The sequence below is a fragment of the Megalops cyprinoides genome, chromosome 22 (assembly GCF_013368585.1).
Source record: "Megalops cyprinoides isolate fMegCyp1 chromosome 22, fMegCyp1.pri, whole genome shotgun sequence".
Classification (NCBI taxonomy): Eukaryota; Metazoa; Chordata; class Actinopteri; order Elopiformes; family Megalopidae; genus Megalops; species Megalops cyprinoides.
The window spans coordinates 3,173,044-3,196,210 of NC_050604.1; the positions used below are offsets into that span (position 1 = coordinate 3,173,044).

At 43.0% G+C, this 23,167-nt stretch overlaps 1 protein-coding gene across 1 annotated transcript in view; it reads right to left on the bottom strand.

Moving 5' to 3' along the window:
- gfra4a (GDNF family receptor alpha 4a) overlaps nucleotides 1-23,167 on the bottom strand; it is a 109,136-nt gene that overhangs the window by 16,906 nt on the left and 69,063 nt on the right. The window contains exons 2-5 of the mRNA XM_036516437.1: nucleotides 12,527-12,805; nucleotides 11,004-11,084; nucleotides 6,582-6,927; nucleotides 519-628 (exon numbers count right to left, since the gene is read on the bottom strand). Coding sequence (XP_036372330.1) covers nucleotides 519-628; nucleotides 6,582-6,927; nucleotides 11,004-11,084; nucleotides 12,527-12,805 — 816 coding nt within the window. The remainder of the gene's footprint in view (nucleotides 1-518; nucleotides 629-6,581; nucleotides 6,928-11,003; nucleotides 11,085-12,526; nucleotides 12,806-23,167) is intronic.

The following is a 23,167-nucleotide window of genomic DNA, read 5'->3' on the forward strand; positions in this document are numbered from 1 at the left end:
GGACAAGGGCTTTTAGGATGTTAGGAAGGAAAAAAAAATTAGATATGGGTTTAATTGCTTAAATATGTGCCATAAAATGTTTTGGATTTTTTTATGAGGTTGTGGTTGTAGTGGTTTACGCTCTCACAGTAATTAAGGAGCCATTCAGGATTTTCTTGATCTGTATATTTTTGGTTTGACAGTTGACTCTTTTTCTTCTTGTTCTTATTTCTTCTTCCTCTTTTTTCTTATTTATCACGCTGGTGTGGGAGACAGGCCCTATAGTTCCCTCTCCCTCTTTCCCTCCTTTCCCTTTCACTCTCTCTCCCCCTTTCTCCCTCTCTTCCCTTGTCTCTCTCTCATTCCCTTCCTCCCTCCAACTTATCATGCTGGTGTAGGCCAGCAGGTAAGCCTCTCTCCCTCTCTCCCTCTCTCTCCCCCTCTTACCTATCATGCTGGTGTAGGCCAGCAAGTAGGCCCTGTAGTTCCCTACCCTCCCTCCCTCTCTCCCTCTCCCTCCCTTTTTCTCTCCCTTTTACCTATCATGCCGGTGTAGGCCAGCAGGCAGGCCCCGTAGTTCTCCTGCTTGCAGCCACTGACAGTCTGTGTGGATGGCTGGCAGTCGTACTGGAACTGCGCCCAGCGGGACCTGCGGGAGAAACAACAGATCATCCATCATGCGTGGGGTGCCCAGCCCTGCATCACAGCCCCATCCCTCACTGCTGACGGGCTGTGAGGACCCCCCCCCCACAGGTGCCACAGGTCTCAGGGGCTAACAGCTGCCCCCCATGGCCCCCAGTGTGGATCACAGGGTGTAACCTCCATCCCCTCTCTTTGCACAAAATGCACAACCTCCCAGCTACAAAGAAAACGCTCCCAGTCCAGCAACCAAAAAGAACTTGCAACCACTGGGGAAAGACAAACAACCTGTTTTTATAGTTTTTTATGTAGTTGTACAGTCCTGTGCTGCTTCTCTAGATGTGGAACTGGGAATATTCCTGTATAACTTTGCTTGTCTGTCCTCATAATTAAAGTGAACAATGTGCAGAGAAGAGTTCAGCTATGTGGAGCTTTTGAAAACTTGTGTTCTGTTGAGTGTTTGCTACCTTTAGAGCACAGAACAGCTGAGACTAATTCAGCAGGCAGTCAGATGCTCTACTCTTTTGCCGATAAAAGTGCAAGGGCAAGCTGATCAGAAGCAGTTCACCAGACCTAGCAGTGGGGTGCTGCATTCACAAAACATCCATGCTTGTTTGATTCAGACTCTATCAGCTGGACGTATTTGCCTCTTAGTCAATTCTGAGTAACAACCATTGCAGGACAATGTGTACTGAAAACTGTGGACAGTGGATTTGTGTGTGTGTGTGTGTGTGTGTGTGTATGTGTGGTTGTTTTTAAAAGTTCAGAGGGATCTGTCTGAACAATGTCTACATGATGCTTGATAACGTTTGATTTAAGCATTCATAAACACTCAAGGGCTAACAGCTGTCAGATAATAAAAGAAATAAAGACTGCCTATAATAAACACATGATACGGACATTCATAAATGTTGCCAACCATTATGAGAGTGTTATGTTTTATGAGGGGGGGACACGCCTAAGAACCAAATGCAGTCTTTTTTTCTTATTTTTGAGGAACAGGCTTGCTGCAGCAGCTGTCAGAGCTCATTAGAGGGGAAGTGTGCCTCTATCTCTCCGCCTCTCTCTCTGCCTCTCTCTTGTTTTCTGTGCCTCTCTCCCACTCTCTCTGCCCCTCTCTCAGTTTCTCTCTCTGCATCTTTCTCTTTCTATCTCTACCTCTTTCACCCTTTCTCATGTCTCCCTCTCTTCTCCTCCCCTCTCTCTCCTTCCCCTCCCCCCTTCCTGATTTCACTGCTCAGTCATTTCATCTTTCCATCCTCAGTGTGCTCCACAGTTTCTGCTCCCCTCTTCTCCAGTCAAACTGTCTAGCTGTTTTAGTTCCACTTGTTCCACCTCTGTGTCATGTGCATGACACATGGGTACAGAAGTTTAAATGGACTGTCAGCGTGAGAAAAGTAGTGAGATGTGACATATCGGAAAGCCCACTGTTCTTAGCCTGCATTCTAACATCTGCATTCTGCAGTCCTGCATTGAATACTCACAGCTAAATACTCTGCTCTCTGCTTTTGTTAAAATGTCTGAGAGTCTTGGCAACTTCATGGAGGCTTACTGCAAGTTTTGTGTCACTCTGTTTGAACTTGAGTTTATTTTCATTTTACAGCATTTGGTTAAATGACAGGGTGGGGCCACTTAGCGGTGTAGATTTGAATTTATGGTGATGGGACCATGAAGAACAGCACCCCATTACCTGCACCCCTTCACAGATTTCAGAAGTTCTTTAACCACATGCTGTACTTGCTATGGTGGGACAGCCTTTTCTGTCACGGCGGACTGAACCCTACATTAACATGCAGATTTCTTCCCCTGTCTCACTTATCACAACAGCATGCATTGTGATTCACATTCTTTCTTCTTCTATGTTTTGTTGGTACTATAGAGTATGGAAACACTATTATGTGTTTGACTGTGTAGGGGATACATGTGGCCACACAGCACGTATGCCAATATTGCATCCGAGAAAAGGATTTAGGCAAAGGATGTCAACTTGCAGTTGGTAGAACAAAAACTCAAGGACTAGGTCATAACTGCTGATGAACATGATTCTTCTCTTTCCCTACAATTTCCACTCTCATATAGATCAACCTCTGACAAATCATCCAGGCATCAAAATCAGCCTCCTGTGCTACACATGATAATCAATCAATCTCCTATCTGCCTTGCTACATCATCAATGACCACACACACATATACTAAACTGGAAAGAATGCTGTCAAACACAACATCATTGCCCCAGTATAACTCCCTTATGCTTAAGGAGAGAGGTGTTGGGTGCCATTTCTAAATTCTTTGAGGTGTATGTGGTTGGATTGCAAATCCTGTGCTCCTCTCTGGTGGCACACCTGGAGGTAGATAAATGTCTGTATCAGCTAGATTGAAACTTGGATATGCAAACCTATGTTGTGCTGTCACATCTGTACCCTCAAAACTATGGTGCATGTTGGAGAGAAGGAGGGCTTCCTGGCAAACGTTAAGATTGAGAAGCATGGTCACTCCAAACAGGGTGGAGGTGGGGGAGACCGTGCCCTGTGGTCAGCCTGTTTCATTAGTGGTTGGCGTGGGTGAAAGACACCAGGATGGAAGAGATCAGATGTAGGCTGTGCATGCACAAAACATCCACGGCATTGCAGTGCAATAGGTCAGCATCTACCCACCCCCACCCTCTGCCCTCCCAGAGGCACCCAACCCCTGCCTGCCACTCATTACAGGGTTTAAGCAGAGCAGGATGAAAAACAAGCCTCACTGCCGACTCAAATCAAACACCGCGAGTCGTGGTCACGGCCGAGGCCACAGCCTCAGACCTCAGCAATTACTACACTGCTGACTGCTGTATGTTGTATGCGCCTGAAGGGTTACTTTACACTTCACTCAGTATGGATATCGAGGCCAGAAAACCCACACCTGCAACAGGCTAGAGAAAGAAACACTTTGATGTTCTCAGACTGCACACACACACAGATACACACATGCCCACACACAGATACAAACACACACACAAAAAGCTAGCTTCTCCTTTTCCTTTGGCAACCCATGCCTTTTGAACAAAAAGAAGAATGCTTCATGCACAATATTTTAACATCTGTTGTGTGAGGCCCAGAAATTCTAGGCTTATGTCAGTTTTCAAAGTGAAAAATTAAAGCAGCACATGTAGCTCATTGTTGTCTGTATAACATCACCCAAGCCTTGCTTGTAACTTATAACATTAAAATGGAACAGGACCTATTCAAATGATAGAATAAGATATTAGATTATCATTTCATACAGCCCTAATAATACATCTCACAAAGGCTCCCACCACTCGGTAAGTGAATATCCTTTCTCCAAGTCATTTCAGCTGTGGTGCTGATATTGGTGTCATAAACTGGAAATAGATGTTGCGCTCTTAGATTAAGTTACATTACTTTATCAGATGCTTAACCGGAGCAACCTGCATAGTTATGTAGTTTTTTGTGTTTTGTAGTTTTTCATTCTCATAATAATAAGAGCTATTGGGCGACATGTATCAACGGTGCGTATGCACTAAAATCGTGCTGAGCAGTTTTCTACACATAAAACGGTATTTATGAAAAGATACTTCCCGGGAAAACATGCGTAGCTCTGCGCATGGTCTCGAGGTGGCGTACGCATAATTTGTAATTTGCAGATTGGTGACACCAAGAGTAACTAACAGTGATGCAAGTAAATGGGTCTCATGTCATTCATTGATGAGTGTTATCGCACCAGGATGAAGTGACTGAGGGGGCAGTTAAAAATGGTAAGGGGGCAAATCTTATTATATAGTAAAACAGTAGGTTATCATCCTGCTATGCCTATTTCTGCATTTTTTTCATCCTCCGGGTGGCAATATAGTGGCGTTTTGACTAGATGCGAACAATTCCCTACCTTACCTTTTCCATGTGTTTGTGCGTCATTGCCATAATATGAAATAGGAATATTTGGGGCAGATTGACAGGTCACCATCTAAAATTGGTCTGGTGGTAGGTTTAATGAAATCCATTGATTTAACCATGCAATAGCCTCTGAAAGGCTAAATAATAACAACACAAAACTACTGTTTCAAAATCAAATAATATATTTATTTCACAGCAGTGGTGAAGCCAGTATTAAACCTGAGTGTCCTCGCACAATTTAGGGAATCGGAGCACTCGGTACGTAGGTCTACGAGACACAAAATAATAGAATTTATGAACAATTCTAACCACAGAGATGACTGCTAACATCAACAAAATGATAGCCAACAGCATCAGGGTCATTAAGAAAGAAAAAAAAAAAAAAACATGATCAGACCTTTCTGCTCATGCCATGCAGCTCTCTCCCTCTCTCTCTCTCCCTCTCTCTTGTTGACTGAAACTTCACTACTGTGTCATTTCCAATGAGTATTCCAACGTTTCCAATAGCCTATTTTTGTCATTTTTGCTATTTTTCTATAGGGTACATAAAACTTAAACTGGGGGGGGGGGGGGGGGGGGGCACAAAATACAACTGAGGGGGCAAAGCCCCCTCATGCCCCCTCGTTGCGCCGGGTGCGGACACACTGGTCCTGTGTGTGCTTATTTGTTTTTTGGCCTCTCTTTTAAAACCCGACCACTTCTTCTTCACCTCATCCACCGTATGGACCTCTGATGAAACTGCATTCATAGCAGCACATTTTGAACCACTCCGCATTTTTCTGTCAATTTGAAATGCCGCTAGTCTGGCTTCCGAAAAGGACATTTTTTCTCCTCTCCACCTCATCAACCATCACCTCTATCTCCGTGTCTGAATAATTTCTTTTCTTACATTTGCCATTGATCCTCAGCATCAATCTCTGCATTTCACTCAGATTTACCTGGGATCTTTGTATGTTAATTTGACTAATTAAAGGCGTATCTCGGTCCATATAAGAACAATTGTGGGAGTGGACGTTAGGCACGTTCATGTGCACATAATCTCACACTGAATTGATTTACGCTCAGATTTATGAAGACAATTAGGCTAACTGGAAGTGTATAGCTTACAATTTGTATGTATTATGCATTTATATAGCTGGGTAATTAAGTTAATACCTTGCCCAAGGGTTCAGTCGGCCACAGGAGAATTGGCAACATTTGGATTACAAGCCTTGCTCTTTAGCACCATAATAGATATGTTTACACCACATGAGAGATGCCAAGGGCAACTTTTCTTGATAAAAGTCTACAAGCTATATGTCTATAGTAATCTGTGAAACTAGAATATGAGATTTTAGAAGTAGCCTCGTATTAATTATGTGGCTCAAGAATTCTGGGGACTGACTGACTGGCTCATTTGAAATACTCTGGGTCCAAACTGAAGCGCTTGTGTGACTGCTGCTTCTTGCCTCAGACAGGAAGAGAACAGCCAGCAACGCATGTCACCAAGACCCTCACCACAGCTGTTTTGATTGGCTGAATGAGGATTCACACTCCCATCATTGGCCGCACTCTTACATTCCTGTCCATTCAATGCTGACAGATAGATCCTGTACCTCAAGGTAGGAGAGCGTCAGTCACCTTGATACCTTAATAATGGCATTTTTAACATCCTAATCTATCATTTCAAAAGCTGGTTGAGGATGGATTTTGTTCTGGCTTAAACTGCTGAATAGGGGAAATTCCAGCATGGTGTTTAAAGACTAGTTAGTACAAGTTCCCAGTCTGCAAGGAACTGAGACTTGCTTGCCAAAGGCAAATGTCGATTTGCTGGTTTTAAGAGTTAACAGGAGGACAGGCAACCCTGGGAGACCAGAGAGGTCAGGTCAGTTGAATGTCTATATTGCAATTATTATACTGGCCAACGTGCATGTCCCGTGTGTGACACATGTTGATAACTGATCTTTTCTGCTCATGCCCAATACAGCGTTAACCCTTGAGTGCAACCCAATTGAACAGACAGTAATGTGCTTCCAAGTATGCATTTGCAAACAAGGCAAAACCAGGTATCATATCTAAGGCGTGAAAACACACCTGCACACGTAGTCGGCCTTGCAGGTGCGCAGCTGTGCCAGGCAGTTGGGCTTGTCCTTGTCCTCGTAGGAGCAGCCGGGGACGATGGTCTGGCGGCGGCGCTCAGCACAGGCGGTGTCGGTACAGGGGCAGAAGAGCAGTTCGTGAGTGTAGTCTGCTGGCACACGGTCAAAGAACTTGCGCAGCGCCTTGTGGCAACGCGGTCGATTGCAGGGCCCCGCCTTGCCCGCAGGCTTGATGCAGGCCGACACGTACTCTGTTCGCAGCTTCTGGCAAGTCTCGTCCACATTGCAGGCCTTGGCTGCATCCAGGCAGCGGTTCACTGTCGCCACACCAACCTCAGAGCCTGTTGTGAGAGGAGGGGGAAGGGACACAGAATGACAGCATTTACTGTGGTAGTTAACCCTATGAGCCCTGCCCTATTTTTTTATATTTTCTGAGGTGTTGGACTCTTCTTAGTTTTAGGCAGATTACTCAGGACCTGTAATAGTTATCCACAAGACATACATCATATATACATACATCATACATCTTATTCGTGTATCTGAATACACTGCAGCTATCAAAAGGTGGAGATTACATCTCTGTTGTATACAGTCTTGTTATTTATCCTGACATCTGACTGAACACCATGCAAAACCAAGATTTCTGGTACATAGCAGGCAAAAAGAAAATATCCTGACATGACGGACATACTGAAGAGATGACTTGGAGTCCTTTTTGAAGTAAACAAAGCAAAACAAATGGGAAATTTCTAGTTGGAAAAATGAGTTTTTCAGTGGAGAATGAAGCAAGCTTATATGGTTGCAATTTATGGCTGTCAGGTTCCTGGGGATAAAAGTGACATCATTGCCTACAACAGGAACTGCAAGACTGCTTTGTTTTTTTATCATTTTGCACAACCAGACATTTACTGAATTTACCAACCAGGGAGCATTTTAAAGTATGCAGGTAGCATTATTATAAACTTTCAGAACAAAATGTTTACTGAATTAACAATCCAGGGAGCATTTAATAGCATGCATTTCACATTTTACCAGTAAATATTTATCAGTAAATATATACTGAATTAACAAACCAGGGAGCATTTTACAACACACATAGCATTATTAGCAGTTTGCAGAACCAGATGTATACTGAATGGACTGATTTTAGAGGCTTTGAACCTGCCTGCCCTGGCTTAGAGACTATTTTCTGGGACCACTCTTCCACACATCCAGCACCTCTCCTCCAGCCACTGGACCTCCTCAAAGCACACTAGCTAATTAGATCTATAATTAAGAATGAAAAAAGCTTGACCTTGAGCCCTAACGAGTTGTTAATTAATAAACCCTGACAGGGGAAACCTGCTGGATCAGAGGCCCCCACAGAACGGTGCAGATCCCATCAGAAATGATACATCCAGGAAGGAGAAATGTGGGCTGCCGAAATTGCCTCCCGCACTCCCCTCTCCACCCACCCCGTGCTCTGACTCTGCAGATAATTGCAGCGCTCTGCTTTCTGTTATCTTCCTAAAAGCGCACACGTCCCCCCTTGGCGGTATGGATTTTTCCCCCCTGCTGAGAGGTGCTGGTCTGGCGCGAAGTGGGATGCAAAACGTGTTCATCATACCGGCGTTATATCCAATCCGCCATTATGTGAGTTTTTAGCCATTGAGCGGGCCAATCGATAACACAATCATGTGTGCCTCTTCCAGCCCCAGCGAGCCCTCATTATGAAACCGCCTGCAGTTCTTCCCTCTGGTCTGAGGGGCTGTTTTTTTGTGCAAAAATATGACTGCTGTGTGTGGTCTGGCTCAAGTTAGGGCATGAGATGGATATAAAGAGGCAAAAAGGCAGGTCGCTGACCCTGGGATGAACTGTTAGAAAATGTCTCAGAGAAACAGACCTCTCATAAACATGCCAGTCCCCCACACATGCACACACACACACACACAAAAACACAAGTTCAGAGCTCCTTTCAGCCACAGAGCGATGTCTGCAGGGGTGTCATTTAGTGCTGCATAGCTTCAGTACCCCATCCGTGATGTCCATGTCTCTGAAACTCCTAAGACCGAGGCATCTCCAGTGTGTGACAGTTTGTTTTGCAGTGGAATTGCAATGCTCACAGACATAAATGAATCTCTCCCCTGGTTTGGTAAAAACCACCCATTCATAAAGAAGATAGCACAAAGCTGGGTGACCAAGCATGAGGGAATGAGCTGTGCTGGTGATTACACAGGAATGGTACTGTGATGCCTTTAAACTGTGCTGTAATTGCCTGCTGTTGAGGAATGCACTTCAGAGATAAAACAAAGATATATCACATGTAAGTCAGACACAAATCATAGGGGCCTTATGGGTTGTATTTTTCAGTACATGTTCAGCTCTAGAACACATTAAAGAGTAATGATATGTAGTTCTACCAATAATGAGACAATTGTCCTTACTGATCATGTTTCTTGAAATACAAGCCAACAGTCATATATGTAGATGCAAGCTGCTGCTAAATGGGTGGCAGTGTAGCATAGTGGTTAAGGAGTAGGACCTGTAATCGAAAGATTACAGGTTTAATTCCCAGCTGGGTGACTGCTGCTGTGCCCTTGGGCAAAGTATGTAACCTACCTAACCAACCTCTACATTAGAGCATCTGCTGAATGCCTGGAATGTAGAAAGTAGTATTGGTAGCCTAGTAGGGGACAGACTTCCCTGTGGACCACCATAGGGAACTAATGCCCCAGAGCAGTGAGAGGGACGCTGTTCTTTAGGAAACTAGATCTTTTGCACAATAAGTGGTATGGACACACTGTGGCAGTTCAAAGCTGCATTGATAATATTGTGCTAGGTAAGGTAGTACCCAGTCTTGCCAGTTTCCCCATATGATTACATACCAGTTGAATTGAATAAATAAATTCTCATCTCTAAACTGATGTGTGGTGTGTGGATCCCATGTGGTGGATTCATTTCTTCATGGCTTTGAGATCCTTGAAATGCACTGTATACATATATTTTTTTATTCATATGACATTGCATGCCTCTAAGACGCTAAAAAGATGTGACCTAAACATTTGTCTTTGCAAAGACGTCAGTCACGGGTTATCAGGACGAATCCTAAGCAACCATCCATCATGCCTCCGTTTTGACTGGTGTCTGACCAAGGAGAAGAAAGGCGCATGTCTCCTTTTTGACCTCCAAGCTTTTCTCACAGGCAACATTAAGGGATGATCATTTTGAAGCGGAGATGTACTCCATCTAAAGGCTCTGGCCTGAAGCCTGGCTCCTTCCTGTCAGGCAGTGATTAGAGGCAGACTGAGGCTCCTGAAAAGGATGCATCTTGCCGTTTTAACATGGTATCACAGAGGGCTACTGTGGCTCCTTAGAATTGGTTCTCCTTTTGGCACAGATAGTTCAGATGGAATGATGGTATGATGAGAGACAGCAGCATGACACCATCTACTTGTTGCTATTTGTCATTGACTCGATGCAGCCAATGCTGGAATCCTGCTTCCCTCTGCTGAGGTGAAAGGTGGCCTTCAGTCTCAAGGATAAGCAGCTTTTTCACTAATGCCTTATTCTGGACGGGGTCATTTCTCTTACTGAACAGAAGTTGAAAGCCTGTGATGGAGCAAACAATGCTAATAGCCTCCATTTGCATACAGCATGCATGCTAAATGCCAGGCTTTAATGTACAGGCTGTTTTCCCTTCAGTTGCTGGATCATTGGATTCTATACTGGGCTGTCTAAACACATTAGTCACTTGACTATTGTATCCCATTGTATATGACGTGTACTGCTGCGAAAAGGCCTTTCACATTTTCATTCTAAGTGCTTTGTTTTAGCCTTGCAGTTTTGAGTCCCTTTCCTGGGAGAGCTGTTGCTGCAGCATACCCTTTAGGGCCTATGACTGCTGATACTCTTGACAGACAGACAGCAACACCTGAGACCTTTGCCAGTTGCATTGTCAATTCAGTACTTGTCTTCTTCCTGCTCCTTAAGGATATTATCCTCACCCATCCTTCTTAGATGGTTTTTTGGGCCTTTCAGTTGTGGATTTGTCAATTACAGATGATATTTCCTTGTGCTGCCTGAATATGCTTCACATGCCAGTGAAGTGAGCTATGTCACTATGCGTTTCCTTTATGTGAGTTCTACAGCGATCCATATAAGATGATGGACACGTTCAGATGACACAATGCATAGATTTATATAAGGCATGACTTGTACACCATCCCTGTGCTGGAATATCAAAATCTACATATTGTGGAGCTAAAGAAACACATTTTTTATGTTAATAAAGTTAACAAAAACGAATGTATATCATATTAATGTTCCTATTGTTAGAATGGAGTTGATTCTGTGAAGCTAAAGAGATCCATTTGTTTTGTTGATGAGGTGCTCAGATGTTAACTGCTTTGTGTGAGCCGATGCCAGGAGGGGTACTCACCTGCGGCGATGGAGGCCAGACGGACATAGTCGAAACCCTTCTCCACCGGCTCATATGGGTAGCTCTCCACCAGGCTGAGCCCTGGAAAAACACAAGAGTCAACATGCACCCCTGCTGTCAAGATGCATTCACCCAAAACCACAGAGGGTCCACCCGAACAGCTCCTCTCACACACACAAATAAGCTTTTGAGGATAACACAAGGAAGATAAATCTAGGACACTTCACTCCCTCTCAGCACAACCATAAAAATATCAGTATAAACCCCTATTTACCATAGCCATAACATAAACAATTGAAATGTATATTGAAATTATACATTGATATAATTCAAATCACCATAATAATCTCTGGGTTTGTTCACTAGTTGATGATTAATTGAATCAACTTTAACATTATTCAAGGATATGCAACTCAAAAATGTTGTGTTTTGTAAATAAACAACCCTTACCAACATTAAAATGAGGCAAAAAACATCATCTAACCAATAGTAAACACTGCTTTCTATGACAACAAAAGACAGACAATAACAGAAAGATAGACAGGAGGAGGTGTTCTGTCTGCTAAGGAAAGTACCTGTACTGGTCACAATGATGACCCATATGGACAAGAAGAAAGGAGAGGTCATTTTTCACAGTTACTCTGACTGATTTCCTGGCTGCATGTTTATACGACAACACACCTGTGCCGAGTCACATGAGGAAACACAGTCCTCTTTATGACACAAAGACGGTAATGCTATACACAGTAACAACTCTTCTGTGAGCGCCAAACAGAAGGACACACAGAGACTGGAGAAACTGGTCAGGAAGGCCTCCTCCATCATTGGTGCGGAGCTGGACTCTGTGGCATCGGTGGCAGACAGGAGAGCACTCCTCAAACTGCTCTCTGTCATGGACGACAGCAGCCACCCACTCCACAAGTTGGTGGTGGGGCAGAGGAGCAGCTTCAGTGAGAGGCTGATCTCACTGAACTGCTCCTCCGAAAGATGCCGCAGGTCATTTCTTCCCAGAGCCATAAGACTGTACAACACCACACGTGGGAGAGGAGGGGAAAGGAGGAGCACTGTGTAGTCTTTTAGTCATTTAACTTTTTAGTCTTTTTACCCATGCACTGTGTCCTTTACCCATGTACTGTTCACTGTTTTTATCTGTTTATTTATTTATTCTTTTTGCACTTCCGCACTTTTAATGGTTGTATTATGGTTTTTATTATGAATGTACTGTATGTCAGCGAGCAGCTGGATAACTTAATTTCCCACTGGGATTAATAAAGTACATATCTATCTATCTATCTGATGTATACTGTAGGATTTCAGTGGGATATCAGCATGTTTGTCTAATAAAGACTACCATGACAAAAAACACAGGATATCTGGATATTATTTTAAGCTCTTTGTGCTCTCTTGCTCCTTTGTACAAATATACAGTATGTGAGACTATATAGTTTTGAGAGTATTCATTTTTCATCGATGGCTGTCGATGGGGAGTGCCCTGTATTCCCATTGGCCCTTAGTTCCCTCACCATGCAGGACGGACTGATGCAGACTCCAGTAGATGCTGAGGCAGTTCTTTTCCTTCTTCATGCCCCTCTTGCACTGGCAGCCACGCAGTGGGCTGGAAAGCAACGCCGTCACAGCATTCTCGCAGTGGCTGCGGGCACTCGGACCCAGCTTCATGCTGCCATCGCCTGCCACGCACTGCCGCAGTGTGCGCAACCGCGGGCTGCAGGTGTCATCGCTCGAGCAGGTGTCCCCCGCATGCAGACAGTCCCGGCCCGCCGACAGCGCCTCCCACAGGACCCCTGTGGAACAGGCCAGAGAGAGACAGGTCAGTGAGGCACTTCGGCAAAGTTTTGTGGGTTGGCTTGAATTTATTAAAAAAATCATTAACAAAAGAGCTACTTCAACTGTCTGTCATCATCATCACTTCCAATTTTTTCATTAATCTGTGCTTGAAATAGTATGATTTATGTAAATATAATACAATGCATTCTACAAAGGATATCTATTTTTAAGTACCCATGAGACCACTGGCAGTATGTTTTCTGTCTTTACTGGCTAAATCATCATTACTATCATTATCCTGACAGGGTTCACCTCAATCACAGCATTCAGATCTGTGCTGTCCAAAATAATAGAAGAAGTGGAATTAGCTGGAGATATAGATAAGAGTAATGGGCAACAAAATGTATTGAAAATCTAACAATAAACTGGCTACACATTTTGAGGCAATGTCAAGCTCAAATATCAAGGAAAATTCAGATTCTGGTCATTTGTGGCACGCCATTCAGCATTTGAAATGGGGTTCGTATGAAATCTAAAACTGACTTTGGAGATTCTATCTACATATCCAAGAGCCAGTGTGGGGATCACAGTTTAAAGCAGAACTGTCAAAATAGTTCCTAGAGCACTGGTGTGTGTGCTGGGTTTTGTTCCAGCCAATCTCCCTGGCTTAATTGGTCCGATTTGATAATTATCATGCATTTACACCGAAGAATTTCCAACAATGCAGTGCAGTAAAATATTCAGTATAAGAAACATGAAATTGTTGGATTTAACTGTGAGTAAACCTGCATACATACCAGCCCTTCAGGAATGGTTTTACACCCTTAATTGAAAATAACAATATGGTGCCTTTATTCCTGTACCTCATAAGATATTCAAAATGCCACAATAATCTGCCTATTTCCTGTGCCTTTACAAAAAATCCCCTAATATCTTACTACAACAAAGTGTTTGTATATTTCCCATGTAATTGGACTAGGTATTCACATTTTCAGTCTTTCAGCATACATGCTTTGCATCTGTGAAGGAGGACTGATTGAGTGCTAATGATGCCAGCTGTACTTCATGAATGATGGCAGCTCTATTTTATGTTTTGCATGTGTGCTGTGTTCAGCCCAGGGCCCAGAATGTTTGGCCTGAGCTGCAGGTTGTAATTCATGGAGCTTTCAAACGACAGTCTTCTTGTCTTCTGAAGGGGTAACTGTTGTGACAGATGACAAATTCTCTTTGAGACGTTTTGAAGTTATAAACAGCTCCACATGACAAATGATTTTAATTGTTCACCCCAGGTCTCTTCAGAAGAATTATCTCAAAGACATACAGAGACGTTACCTTACAAGGGCATAGATTTCTTACACAGTGCAATGGAAGTCATTTTTATGCTATAAATATTAATAAGCCTGAGAGCATACTCTTATTAACACATGGTGCACTACATGTGGTATTCTACAGAGAGTATTTTTGTATAGGAGTACAGAAGTCATTACCAGCCTACATGAGGAATTTGATGACAGGAATCTCATCTTTGATTGGACTTTAAGTACATTAGGAAAAATTTAATGAAAATTTGCCACTTCAATTTTTTATGATTCCTGAGACATGGGAAATGACATGCTCAGATGCTCAAAAGGGTAAAACAGCATTCAGATTGTGCAGAAAACACTCATTCACTGCAGGAATAGATATTCTGTATTTTTGCAGACACATGTGTCCTAATCTAAAGGTTGAAGAAAGCATTTCCCCTTTCTGATGTGTATTCATTTGTGACAAACTGAGTCTGGTCACAAGGAACCGACCTTTGAAATCTGACCTGTGGGACAAGTCCTTCACCAAGCCCTTCAGTTCCAGTACTGAGCACACTTTTCTGGAATTGTACATGATCTTTTTGCACTGTAACAAGGCCAGGAATGCAGCAAACTCTTGATCATGTTGGGGAGGACTATAAGCTTGGTGATTTGGACCAGATAAATGGACATTGAGATGTGCTTATTTTTGCTAATAATTACATTTCATTCCACAAATCGATCACTCAATCAACTTCTAAATCTGTTGAAACATTTTAAAAAGGTAAATGTCACAACTATTCCAACATCAAAAAAGGCTTAGAGCCTCCACGAAATGTAGGACAGGAAACAAAGATACGCATATGAGCAAATGGAGGCTTGTGCATGATCATACAATATGCTACAGTTCTCTCCCTGAATCCAGAGACTGTTGTTCTACTGCAAAGATGGCTCTTAGTGGTTACAATGTTTGGGCAGTTGGATGGATGACCATTGGTGGATGGTAGCCATTGATGATTGGTTCCCATACTGTGGATAGGGCAGCCACAACTGGAGAGAATGATGTCAGGTGCTCCCAATCCAACACCTGTTAATATCAACACAGGAACTGCTAGAGATGTGCATCATCTGTAACTATGAAAGTGGATCAATGAAAATGGATGATCACACATCAGAGTGATCACCTGGCTCCCATACAGTTTATTGGAGACAGTGCTAGGATAAGCAGCAGCCTGCACTGAGCCCATGCATACTTGCACACTGTTCCAGCCCTCTACCATTTTGGCAAAATGCACTGTGTTTAATACTTCAAGGGCTCGGGAGACTTGACCCATCTGACAGTGTCTTACTGGTGACAAGTGGAGCACGGCAGCCTCTGAACCTGCTATAAATGAGCTGGCAGCGCAAAAGATGACAAAGGTGTTGTGTTTGGAAGGGGAGGTGGCAGAGCAGTGACAATGTCGTGTCTGGATGCTGTACTAAAAATTTCTCAGTCTACCCTGTCTCATCTAACCCATTCAGACTTGTCACTTTACATGTTTCAAAACCTGCAGGTTTAGGATGAGCTACAGCCTAAAGGTTTTCCATATGGAAAGGTCTCCAGGAGCACCAACCTTTAATCTTATCGATGGGACAATTACCCCTCCTCTGGGGTAGCTCTGAGGTTTGTCTGAGAGCGTAAGTGGTGCTCAGGTGATGGCAGCAGGTGATTTCCAGCTCGAGAGTGGGCACTGGCACCGCAGTTCAAAGAACTGGAGTTGAAAGCTACTTGCTGAGACTCATTCACCTTGTCATCCAAATCCATTACATCTAGTGTGCATGTCTTTGTCCCACTAAGATAATCATTTCATTACAGAGCTCAACACCCTGCCCCACGACCCCTGGCACATGCATGTACACACACACGTACGTGAAAACATTATGTGAATACATGCAGCTCTGCTGGGTCTGCTGTTGCTTCTGTTGCCAAAGAACTACAGGACTGAAGCCATCATACGACCACGGACTGTCAAATCCAAGCAGAGCAGCCCAAACAAGCCAACGCTTCTCACAGCTTGCTAATGAATCCAGTGTTCAGTCTATGGCATTCAGGGTTAGCAGAATCTTAGATGTTCCAGGAGCAGATTAACAATTGAATGCTGTCATTTTCTTATGTATTATTACATTTGTAGTTATGCTTCATTTAGTGTACATTTATATCAGTACAAAGAAATCATTAAGGATGAGTTCAGCTGGCACAAAGTTTCACTGAGATTCGGGTAGGAGATGATGTCCAGAGAAAATATACTCCACTTCCTCTGGCCCTGGAAGGCAATGACTGGCAAGAAAAAAAAAACGGCTACTAAACATATATCAGACAGAGGAATGATTAAAATATGACATTTTTTCTGGATTAGTTTCTCCTGCTGGCCTATTGTTTCCAGCCATGGGAAACATATGTAGATGGATGGAAGTAAGGTCACGCTGTCTGACTCAGATTCGCTCAATAAGCACTGGCCCATGTGGCTACACAATTCAGCCTCTGGTCATGCTTTGAGTGGGCTTAGAACAGAACCTGGATCATTCTGTCTGCCTGCAATTCTCTTAAGCAAGCTTTGCTCACCACAACAATATTCACACAAATCAATGAGTGAAAATATACTGCCATTTCAACCCCTCCAACATCCTCCCAATTGGACACTTAAGGGCCTAAAGGTAATTTTAGAAATTGTTGTCATTAGTATGTTAGACCTCATCTTACACAACCCCATGCATACATGTGCATACATAAATATACATTCTACAACAGCTGGTGTAAATTTCCTTTCAATTCAGTCAATTAAAGACATTAACAAAAATTCAATTCATAAATATTCATAAAAAGTGATGGGTGATATTCAATGAATAAATTAAATTTCAACTCATTTCTTGAATTGACTTAACTGAAATGGACCCCATCTCTGTACTCCATAGACACAGACACACACACACACACGTAACATATCCTAGTACACTTTCTCCCCAGGTTACTTCATTTTCGTCCTTAATGCTGTCACATACTGCCCTAGCAAATGTACACCAGGCCTTCCTGCAACGCAGCTGCCCAGAGTGACCTTTCACCCCTATGCATCAGTGCTCTGAGCCTGATGAACCTCCCACATGAGAACTGCATCTGTGTTCACCTGACTTCCTGTAAAATTCTCTATGTGTCTTTGTGTGTCTTCTGATGCACTGTGAATCAGATCAAAAAGCTAAAGCCAAACAGGCCTATAAAAGACCAGGTCCTTGGAATTCTTTAGGACCATGCCAGTTGGGTCCACCTCATCAGTTGCAGTGTGGTATCTTCAGGAGCTGCGGTCAGGACAACGTGACAGTGGCTAATGGTTATCCCAACATTCAGTACTGTCATTGCTGTTAATATTAGACAGCAAATTGCAGAGCAGGACAATTCAATCAATCTTAGCATCACAAAATGATGTTATTTCTTGGATAAATTGACTGTCACCATTAAAAAATTCATTCATTCATGAAATCTCAATCCTGTCACTGTGAAAGAACTTCCCGTGAAGTTTTGTAGTTATTAAATTAAGTTTCTTTGCCAGTAAGAGACTTTGAACATAATTGGGTGGGAATGATTGCTTTTCTGTCATCAGCCACCATGGGATGGCACTGCTGTAGACCAATTACTTAAAAGAGAGTCATTTTGGATTTACACACTGCATGAAATGGAATCCTAAAAGAGAAAATCATTCCCTCTGGGTCATCTGAAAAAGTTTGTATTCCTAAAGGTCAAAAGATGATAGCGATTTGACTGGTGGTTATGAAGAAGGCCAGGAACACACTAAACTGGAACATTTCTTCTACTCCTCACTAGCTCAGCACAGCACTCAGACAAGTTGCTCAGGGTTTACAAGTTCAATGTGTTCTGTAACAGTGGTTCACTGGAGCTATTCAAGGCGATGGTAGAGAGGCAGCATGTGCACCATGCAGCATTCAGCCAGTGGGCTCAGCATTCATACAGCTACCTCATGCTGAAACACACTGTACATGATGGGTAGTGTAAACAGATACCTCATACTGAAATACACAGGTGCATGATGGGTAGTGGCAGTAGTGTACTATTGCAGGACCATGACTCTGCTCTGCCTTTCCTCTGGGAATTCCTCTGGGAATATCATCAGCAGCTTCTACCCATGATCCTGTCGCACTCATTGTGAGGATCAGTCCCAAAACAGTCCCAACATGGTCCTCAAACAGTCCTAACACAGTCCTCAAAGGGTTCTAATGCGATGCCAACTTGGTCCCAACATGGTCATCTAAGGGTTCCAGCATGGTCCTTAAGTAGTCCCAATAACACACAAAATCCTGTTGGAGCTGATGGACAATGACAGGAGGCAGTAAGACAAAATCATGGAGCTTGACCAACCAGAGGCAATGCAGTGTAAAATGAAATGGTGAGATTGCCGATTTGTCTCATTTAACCATGTCCCGCCAACAACTGCAGACAACGAAATACGAGCTCCCTTTCATTATGAGGGTTTCACAGACATTTATCTTCAACATCTGACTCACCACAGACAGAGACAGACTGTTTGGATTCCATATGCTAACTATTAAAGAAATTCACACATTTCTGCGCCACCTTTTGTGTGAGTTTTAATGCTGCTACAGCTAGCTCAGAGTGAAAATTCAAGAAAATTTCAAGAGAACATCTCTCCAGGCCTTCAAAGCTTACTGCTTATCTCTGTCAAAGTTGCATCAGTGCTAACTTGCATATGAAACCATGCAGAAACAGAAATGTGTGAGTATTTCTTATTCTTGAACATTACTCAGAAACTGTTTCTTAGAAGAGCAGCAGATACTCTCAGATTTTGAAAGACATATAGCAGATTGTATACAACTGAGAAAATAGAGCATGTTATAGTCATGTGCACTTACATCTTGCAACAGTTTTATAATAATACACAGAACATGTGCCATCTAATAAGAGCTCAGCATGGAAAGTGGAAGACTGTCATTATTGCTGATGAGTCTTGCTGAAGTATGGCACAAACACTTGGAACGGAAAATTACCAAGGGTGCCCTGTGGGTTAAAGACAACCATACCTGTGACTTTCCAATGGGACATGCATGAGGCTTCTGCCATTTTGGCACCCAGGAGTAATGGGCCTTCAGTACTGGGCCACTGCGCGATGCCACAGAAGCACTGACTGCCAGCTGTTCAGATGGAAACGCTTAATACTTGAGGTCCAGTCTCACTGATCTCTGTGCTGTGTGCAACAGTGGCAGGAAAAGTAAACAATGCCTGATGTCTCCTGAATAACTATAAGCACTACCATACTGGACCAAGGTCTGCCTGAAACCAATTGTCACTTCATAAATAGCTCCAGCCAACCTTGGAAAAAATATGATAAACGACACGGTTCTGAATTTTAAGGAATGCATTTTGTTACAGGTGGAAACAGAATTTGATTATTGCTATTTTGCACTTGTTTGCATAATATTGAATTTGTTCTGTGCTTCATGCATAAATTGGATACACAAAAGCAAATTATTGTATGACCATACAATATTTTGATGTGTTGCTTTTTTCATGAGCTCAATCAACCCCGCTCCATAACAACTCCTTCATTACACCAGGCTATTCTATCCATCTGACTGACAGAATTGAGACACCGGGTCAAGGCAAATGAATGTTTATTTTTAAGGCAGGGCAGTGGATTTGACCTTGCCTTCAAACTGCCTTTCATCACTGATGATGGAGAGCTCATTACATAGGGATTATTACTGCTTGGACTTCAGTGCTTTGAGCCTGGCTAGCAGCAGGGACTCATGAGCCTGTTTGTGACTGTGACACTTTCAATGTAAAGAGATTAACTGGGTACCTTTGTTGATGAACCACATACACAGCACGCTGGAGCAGATGCAAGTTCATGCAGTGTTGACTTTTCCTGTGTATGCTAGTTTGTTTCATACTGGCTGGTGTTTATTTTGACATTTTTAACAAGCTATGCACATTAACTGCAGTAAGTCTGGAGTAATGACACAGATTAAAATTGAGAAGTGCCCCTTATGATACCAAGTCCCACATGCATGGGTGGGACTTATTCCATTTTCTCAGTTGCAAGACATGCACATCAGGTTAAAGCGCACCAAGTGAATCTCCTCACTTCCCACAGGAAACACACCACACACCCTGCAACTATATTTGTGCTTCCTGACTGGACCCATCCATTCTCAGCACATGTTAAAGACAAAAAAGCCAGTTCAGAACAGATATTGTAAATGCATTTCTCCTCTATAGACACTGCACTCCTATAGAAAGTGCATTCTGGAAGCTGGACCAATTCTGTCCAGCTTTAGTGATATGAGAGATCAGAGCTGCAGGAGGTGGCTAAGACAAGGAAGAAAGACCTCATCTATTGGGAGTGATTTGCCAGGACCATTGACGTCTGAATGCGTTTGCAGTCCGGAAAAACCCAGGAATAAAAAAGGAACCCTCTCTCTAAAGCCAATCAGCAGTTGAATTGGGGCATTGGCCAGCCCTCAGTGAAGAGAACTCATTTTCCAATGAAGAAGGGGGGTGGAGATCACGCAGGTGCATGCATTCTCACGAATGGCCCATTGGGGACAAGCGAATATGGCACATTACTTCCATTCACAAAAGCTGGCCGTTGGTGGGATGGGTCTGCAAGCTGCGTCAACTGGAGCCCCTCTGCTGAGGCTTCGGAAGGTGGGAAGTGTTCACAGCCTTGTCCCCAGTCTCTCTCTGAGCCGTGCTAATGCACAGGGAATCATCTAGCTTGCCTAATAACCATGTCTGTGGCACACACTGAGAGTGCTGCAGAGACTACAGGAACTGTGGGTGTAGCAGGAGGAATTTGGTCCTCCTTCCATTCTTAATGATCAGCTTGGGCAAAGAGAATTTAGTCCGGATTTCGGGTAATCTTCTCACCGGCTCTCCTCAGACACGGGTATTTTGCAAGATTAATAGCCACGATTCCCTTCACAGTCTCATTAACTGCGTTATTGCAACAAGAACAAGGGTTATTTGTCAACATGAACAGGTGAAATAGTGCCTTAGTTTCTGATGTAATTCTTCCAGTCAGTCTATTTCTCATCTTGTGGTACTAAAAAAGGAGAAACATTAGAAAATGCTTTTGATGAAGGCATGTTGTATGACCAGTCAGGACACATTTCCACTCTGATTGGTCTCACACCTATTCTGCCTCATAGGCTGTGGGCAAAATGAGCTCAGTGATGGCTGTTTGGGTCTCTCTGGGGAGGGAAGTAGGAGTTTAATGTTCTGTAATTAACCCGGCAAAATGTCTGTAAGTGAAGAATGAAGAGGACACTTTCATGTTCATTCTGTGTTAATGGAGAGAATGCTTTCAAGGCTGTCTTTCTATGTTAGTGAAGAGTGTGGTTTCACAGCGGTCTTTCTCTGTTAGTGAAGTGTACGGATTCAGAGCATTTTCTGAACACTTTTTCTGTGATGGTGGAATGTGTGGTTTCTGAGCGACCCAGAGTGGTTTTACTGTGTTGAGAGAGAGTGTGGTCTCAGAGTAGTCTCAGGGCAGTCTCAGAGTAGTTGTCGTATGTTGTTGGAGCGTGTGGGTTAAAAGCAGCCTCAAAGTGGTCAAAGAGTGGTCTCAGAGCAGTCGATGTGTGTTGTTGGAGCGTGTGGTTTAACAGTGGTCTCAAAGCAGTCTTTCTGTGTGGCAGTCCCTGGCGCAGACAGGACCCTCCTCCTGGCACCATACAGTGAAATTGAACTGTGATGCTGCATTGATTTCCAATACCACAACACTTTGCTAGTTTAAGCTTCCATATGTGCTCATAACTGTAAAAACCAACTTCACTGAGCTGCTATTGCCTTAACATACAGGATTATTGTGCATGACCTGTCCACACCATAGTGAGAGACAGGCACCTGTCGATATGACATACATGTTTAATGAAATATCAGGTTTAAGGGTAATCTGGAAGACCTATCAATTTAGTAAGCAGAAAAATAGAACTTTTATTCAACGGAGGCAGAATACATTTAAGGAGAAGCACCACATCAAACCACTGCCAACCCCATTCACTGGGAAATTACACCTAGAACTTTAGTTCCCCTACCTCCCAGTCTAATTAATATGCTTCCTCCTCAGTCGCGCTTTCCCAGAGTGGAGTCCAAACACCAAGTGTCCATTAAGCAATTTATGAACATCTACTGTCTGGGTAATTTTGTGTACTCTGCTAGTCAGCAAGCAAAAAACAAATCCCCTCCACATAATGGATAGTTTCATCTTCCCGTAGTTGAAAACAGAAATGCAAGCTGAATCTTGACCAAGGAAGTGGTGTGGGAGGTGCTTTTTTTCTCTTGCATAGCCAATCTTCAGATTCATGACAAGAATACTGAGGTTTTCCAGACTTAGGTTACAATGACTCTGAATGTCTTAAATAGCTGAGGACAGAGAGGAAATGTCTTTTCCACGCAAAAGCACGGTGTTAGCCATGGTGTTAGTCGTGCTGGCCTTCATTTGTTTTTATGTGTTTTCACGCCACCATAAAGCCAACAGACAGACAGGACTCAATAAATATTTGTCCCTAACTTTGATTCACACTTGAAAGTTTTTGTGAAAGTGAATTGAAAGTGAAAATGAATTTTTTCCATCACAAAGACAGTTTGATGAGTTTAATAGTCATCAAATTAATGAAAAAAATTGTTTGCACTGAAAAAAGAAACACTTGCATTTGTTTGCTTGTCAAAGGTGAGGACGAAGGTTGATTGAACAATTAACCTTGTCAAATATCAAGTTAATTATCCCAGCACACAAATCACTAACTTATTAGTTGCACAATTACCCTGATTTAATTGTGCAATCAAGTTAGACTGGATGGAGTTAAGATTATCGGTTTAAGAGTTAAGGCTGCTGATGAGGCAGGAGAAATCTTTAAAGCAGCTGCACTAGATCATGGGAAATGTCCCTCTCTCATCTCCTGTGCTGTAGACAGTTCTTGACCACTTCCCCTTTTTTAACAGTGACTTCCAAGTGGGGTTAAACTGGGAACATGCTTCAAAGATATGTTTTACACTCTGCTGAGAATTTGATCCAAAATCCTTCTGGT